Below are 6,000 nucleotides of genomic sequence, written 5' to 3' on the forward strand. Positions count from 1 at the left end.
CCGTTTTGAAACTGTTTGGTGCATTTTCAGAGTGCTGTGATCAATAGCATGTCTATTAATTAATGCACTACTTACAGGGTGGTCTTCTGCTGTAACTGACTTCTCTCACAAGGTAGCTAGACGTGAAACGCCACGACAGACGCATTGAGTTAAAGCTGCTTCAAGTGTCCTCTTTGAACATATCGTATCAGTCTCATATTAACAGTGGTACCTTGGTATAATTACCAGAAACAAACAAGAATGTGTGGGAGACAATTGCTAGTTTCTGTTTCACAGCAGTGGTATTGTTAGTTAGTCAAAATTAAAAACTACATTTCCCATCAACCCTGTTGCTTTCTGTCACAAATAAGATATTGCTGCTAGACTAACTGTCGAGGGAAGCGCAGCGCTACTAAACGGAGCCAACCTGCTGTGCATGGGCTGTGTGTGAAGAGGTTCTTGTTCTGGACTGTTTTTGCAGTTGGTTGCTGTTTCGAGGAAAAATCCACCCTAAAACACTTTAACTCTGTTAAGCTATTGGTGATGTGCTTTGCATTCCTGGGTGTATTTTTCTTCTTGGTGGATAGCCGGCCAATGGTAGACGAGTTAACGTCGCCTCCAGATGTTTCCAGCAGCAACAATGCAGTTTGGTGTCAGAAGATGTTTCAGCGATCTAAAACGTCAACGTCAGGTTTTGGTGTCGGTCCCTCAGAATCAGACTGGGAAAAGTCTCCCTCTGTCGTTCCTGCTACGCTTTTGCCATCGCTCTCTCCACCTGCACGTAACCCACAGCTACCTGAATGTAACAAGTTCACAGCCATGTACTGGGGCTTGTTGAAAGGCATTCTGGGAAATGTAGGAAATGACTAACAGAAAGGCAGGTTGAGGGGAAGTGGGTTCAGCAAGACACTAAATTACAACAGTTGATCACAAAATGACTCCTGGAATGTATTGAACATCACAGATTGATGAGATCTAAGCGTGTGAGAGTAGCTGATCATTTTCATTCACATAGACAGTTCACCCCAAAATGTAAAATGCATTTTCCTCTTACCTACAGTAGTGCTATTTATCCATCTAGATAGTTTTGTGTAAGTTGCCGAGTTTTGTCGATATCTGCCGTAGAGATGTCTGCCTTCGCTCAAATACAATGTAACTGGATGCCACTCGGCTTGCAATACAGTTGAAAAACTCAACGGCAATGTCTCTTTCCAGGAAGATCATGACTCAAAATAATCCACAGGCCTTGTTGTGAGCAGTTTCATGTGGGGAATATTTTCATTTGACTGGACTACACCCGCTAGCTAGCACTGCTAATTGCTAGCTAGCGACACAAACTATACCGTGTAGTCCGCTCAAAAGAAAATAATTCCTACATGAAAATGCTCACCACAAGGATTTTTTGAAAGAGACATTGCTATTGAATTTTTCAAATGTATTTTGTTGGCACTTTGAGCATCACAAGCCGAGTGCCATCTAATTCCACTGCTGTCAAGAGAAAGCAGACATATCTACGGCCGATATCTCCAAAACTCTGCACTCTCTCATAACATTACAGGTAAAGCTATGTATTTTTGATTTTTGGGATGAACTGTCCCCTGCTTGGCTCCGGCTAACTAACCACGTCTCGTCCTCTAGGCGAGCGGCGACGGAGGCTACACCAAGGAGAAGATCCGCATCGTGGAGGGCGTGTGTCTCCTGTCCAGCGAGGAGCTGTACTGGGACGACCTGAAGCAGATGAAGCCGTCGCGGGGTGGCCTGCACGCCTGCATGCGCACGGACACGGTGTCCCTGCAGGCCAGCAGCGCCTCGCTCGACGACGGCGAGACGGAACAGCTGCTGCAGGAGGAGGCGTCCGAGTGCTCTTCCATCGCCACGCTCACCCCCTCCTCTGCCGCCGTCACCCCGCTACGCCACGCCACCCAACACAGCCTGCCCGACACCGGCTGGGCCTCCGCACGCAAGCCCTCCACTGAGAGCGAGGTGTGAGGGGTCCCGCCCCCATATGCCCCCAAACCCCCCCCCCTCCCCTTCCTCTGCTTTATCTCCCACGCAGACACACCTACACACACGGACGTGTACATCTGTATTAAGAGCTGGCACAACTTACGCACACAGATACTTATAGGTACAAACATAGTGATATTTGCATCCTGATACTACCGTATTTCCTCTAATGGTGGCCAATTAAAAGTCTTGGCTGTGGGCGTGGTCGTCTGGTCGACATGAACAAAATATAGGCCAGCCCTAAATAGAGGCTGGGGGGGAAAAACAATGCTGGATACTGGTAAACTCCTGGTTATATCATTTAGCGGTAGTTTGTAGTTACGTACAAGTGCCACAAGACGAACAAACCCCAACAGAAGCAGATCAGAAAACACTAAAGCAAATCTACTTATCAAACAGAGGGAATTAGAAGTAAATGTCTGGAATATAAGCCTGCTTCCAATAAAGGCCTGGCACCCTCTGCAGTTGAGCTCAATAAAAGGCCTGGGCCAATATGACAGGAAATACGGTACGTAGAGTAACGGTACACATGAGCCTGATTAGACAAGCAAGTTCACATCAACACTACTCCTGTCTCTGAAACTGGGACTCCGTCCTACCACACACACACACACACAGTGCAGTCCTCCGACAGTAACCTCAGTGCTACTGCCTCCAGGCAAACTGATAAAAGACCGTTAACGAGCATGCTGGAATAAGAAAGCAAAAGACTCTGGGGAAGACGTGAGCAGAGACTCGCTCGTGTCCCGAGCAATTTTTAAGGATGCAAACTCACCGCGAGGGACGCTTCTATAGAACGTTACAATTTTTGGGTGAACTTTTTTGACAAAGCTAAAACGATATAATATACTCCTGGACTAGGTAACACAGTGCTCTCTCTAATGCCACTCATCATTTTTGCCATGTCTTTATGAACTCTATTTATGAACATTTTGTACTTTTCAGAGTGGGTTTGCTTATTTTAGAGAACGGTGAGAGTGTTGTGCGTCCAACTATGTACAGCAGGACCCAGGTATTCAAAAGTTCTATTTATGACAGTGCCAAAGGGCGGGGCTTCGCAAGGTCTCCATGCTTCTTTCTTCTTCTACACTTCACTACAAATGTATCTTAATGGGATTCCAAACAGCTGATAGCCTGTGCCCAGCAGTGCTTCTCTCCTGGCTGCCAGCTGGTGCAGGGTGAATCACAGCGCACACCAGGATATCAGGATTGACACTTTTTAATAGATTACATTAAAATAGCAAGAATGAGCGAACAACTCGTTTTTCATATTGCTTCATCAGATTCGATATGAAGAGTGATTTTTTTGTATCTTCTTTTGATTTTTTTTGTATCTTCATGGGATAATTTGACTCACTGACAGCCAGAAAATATTTCCCTCTCCCATGCACGGTGAGACTTCTGGTTGTTCCATCTGCTTCTAATGTCTTGATTTACGGCCCAGCCAACAAGTCAACCAAGGACTTGGCTGGTACTCTCAATTGATTGCAGAAATCTATTCATCGTCAACAAAAGACAATTAGATTTTTATTTTTTAAGTTCAATCCAACCGCTGCTGATCCTCGGGGATAGCAGAGAGAGGAAGCCGTGATGAAGTGCCAAGCATTTATTTGTTTTTCTTCTTCAGCTATATTTATACTTCTCAGAGGTTGAGAATGTACGTGACATTCTTTTTACGCATTCTGATTCAAGTGGATGTGTCAACTCTGAACCTGTAATGCAACGTGCACTCGCAGTGTCTGCTGTAGTACAGTATCACCAATGATCCCCAGCATGGAATACCTTTAGGAACAACCCGTCAGGCAGCGAGCCCGTTCTCATGCCAAACTCGTCCACGAGCCACGCTTTGCCAAGAGCCTTTAGCCATAGTCTCCATAGCGCTTTGGGAAACCTTTCTAGTTTGATAGAACGCACTTTCCCGGAGCAGCACGTAGTTTCATGTAAAGGTCAAGCACCCCCTGGTCTCCATCCTCTTTTGGAGGGTCAGAGACCCCCTTTGGGTTTGGGGGGGTCCTGGACACCTACACCTAAATTCCCCCGAGGTGTGCCTGACCTTTGCCTGAAGCCACAGCTGCTCTGTGCTGCGTGTTCCCTAAAACGAGAAAGGCTTCCCAAAGCGGTAAGGAGGCCGCTAAAAGGCGCTTGACAAAGCATCGCTCTTGGACGGGTTGGGAGTGAGAGCGTGTTGAGTTTAGAAATATATCACTGACAATTTAATAAATCATTAATTTAATACAAGTAAAGATATTATGCATTGCTTTAACATTGAAGAGTACCATTCTATCTGTCGTTTCAAAATATGGTACAAGGAAATATATTACTATATTGACATATATATCTGTTAGACTTTTCAAAAACCATGTATTTTGAAGTATCTTCTACAAGTTCAGCAACTTGCTGATTTGCTGCTAGACAAAGCACTGAGGCCAATGAAAGAGGGTCTTGGCAGCTACATATCGGTTGGTTGATGGTCGGCCTGCAGAGCGTCACCACGACCAAGTAACCAATCACCCGGCTCACAGTCCCTCCCACTCTGCTATAGGATCGCTTAACTGTACAGATTTTACCATGCGGATATAAGCAAACATTTGTGTTGAAGATATTGTGTTGATTATGTTGTATAGTCTTTTGTACAAAGGGATTTCATGACCGTTTTTGACTTGTATTAATTTTACTCACTGGAGAAGAACTTTTTTTTTTTTTTTTTGCTGGATTATTTTAACCACTGTGTTTCCAAGCCTTGTAAATGATAGGGAAGATGCCAGTTATTTAATAGTGCTCTTTTATGTTATGAAATATTGGTCGCGTATAGCTGTTGTAAAGTTAACAAAAAGAGGTATTTATGATTTCTTTGTTTGGTTGTCACTTAATGTGTAAATATGAAAAGACTGTATATGTATTTCCATTGCAGTACTAACAAGCTGTGTTGTGTGATATAGTGAATTATCCCTTTGCTATCTTTTAATATAAAACTGCATTTGCATTTCAATGAAACCTTTGGCTCACTCCATCTTAAATCATGCACTGGTTGGATGCAATATATTTATTCTCCTCAGATATTTGTGCTATAATACAGACAATGCTGGGGGGTTTATCGCTGACATACAACTAATAATACGTGGCATTTATATAGCGCTTTTCTAGAACTCAAAGTGGCTTAACACTATACACTGAGTGTTATTGAGACAAACTGGACAAACGGAACAGGCACAGAAGGATGGATGGGCGGGGCTAATAGAAGCCAGAAGAGATGGGTCGGGACTCTGATGTCTTGGGGAGGGAGTTCCACAGCCTGGGAGCTGCCCTGAGGGGTGTACCACGAAGCAAGATTAGTGGCTTAGCGAGGTAACTTCAGGTTTAACCCTAGGTTTGCCGTACCATGACGCTAGTTAACTTCTTACCGAGATAGATCACCATAGCAATTTATGCTCTACGGCTAACCTGCTTTGTAGCAGATTAAGTTCAGAGGATAAGATCAAAACCCATGAAAGACCCACCTGCTTACCAATCAGCTCTCTGGAAACAGCTAGTCGCCATTCATATGGTCCCCATATGAAAAATACATTGCATTCAAAAGAAAAAAAAACTTGAATTAATCGAGGACTGAAGTCTTGCACTTGTTGCAGGATACATTTAAATTAAGCCTGACTTACCACTTTAGAATATGTTTTTATATATTCACTTTTGTGCTCTCAAGTAGGCTAGATACGTTGTTTGACCCCGCAGATCGATCGATGGCAGCTGAATGGTAAGTGGAGAAATATCACTAAACCAGCATAACAAGGTTACATAAACGTCTCCGAAGCACACTGTGCCATGTGCGCAACAGAGGTGAGGCTGACGTTGGGTTGGACATGGTCATACATGCCAGAATACTACTATATAAGCAATTTAATATGGGATCGCCTGCACATGGATTATTCATATCTAGGCTACTCCTGCATTTTGCAGCTGCAACTGTGTTGCTTTTGGCCTGTATGATGTGATTGAACTTCATATTATTTTTAGCATAGT

The 6,000-nt window shown here is 44.0% G+C and overlaps 1 protein-coding gene across 1 annotated transcript in view; it reads left to right on the plus strand.

The window, feature by feature from the left end:
- The window catches only part of lrp4 (low density lipoprotein receptor-related protein 4), a 99,446-nt gene extending 94,499 nt beyond the window's left edge, over positions 1–4,947 (plus strand). Inside the window, exon 38 of the mRNA XM_083653319.1 lies at positions 1,618–4,947. Within this exon, the coding sequence (XP_083509445.1) occupies positions 1,618–1,968 (351 nt within the window). The 3' untranslated portion in view covers positions 1,969–4,947. The remainder of the gene's footprint in view (positions 1–1,617) is intronic.
- Positions 4,948–6,000: the final 1,053 nt, after the last annotated feature.

This window comes from Poromitra crassiceps, assembly GCF_964638095.1.
Source record: "Poromitra crassiceps genome assembly, chromosome: 16".
Taxonomy (NCBI): domain Eukaryota; kingdom Metazoa; phylum Chordata; class Actinopteri; order Beryciformes; family Melamphaidae; genus Poromitra; species Poromitra crassiceps.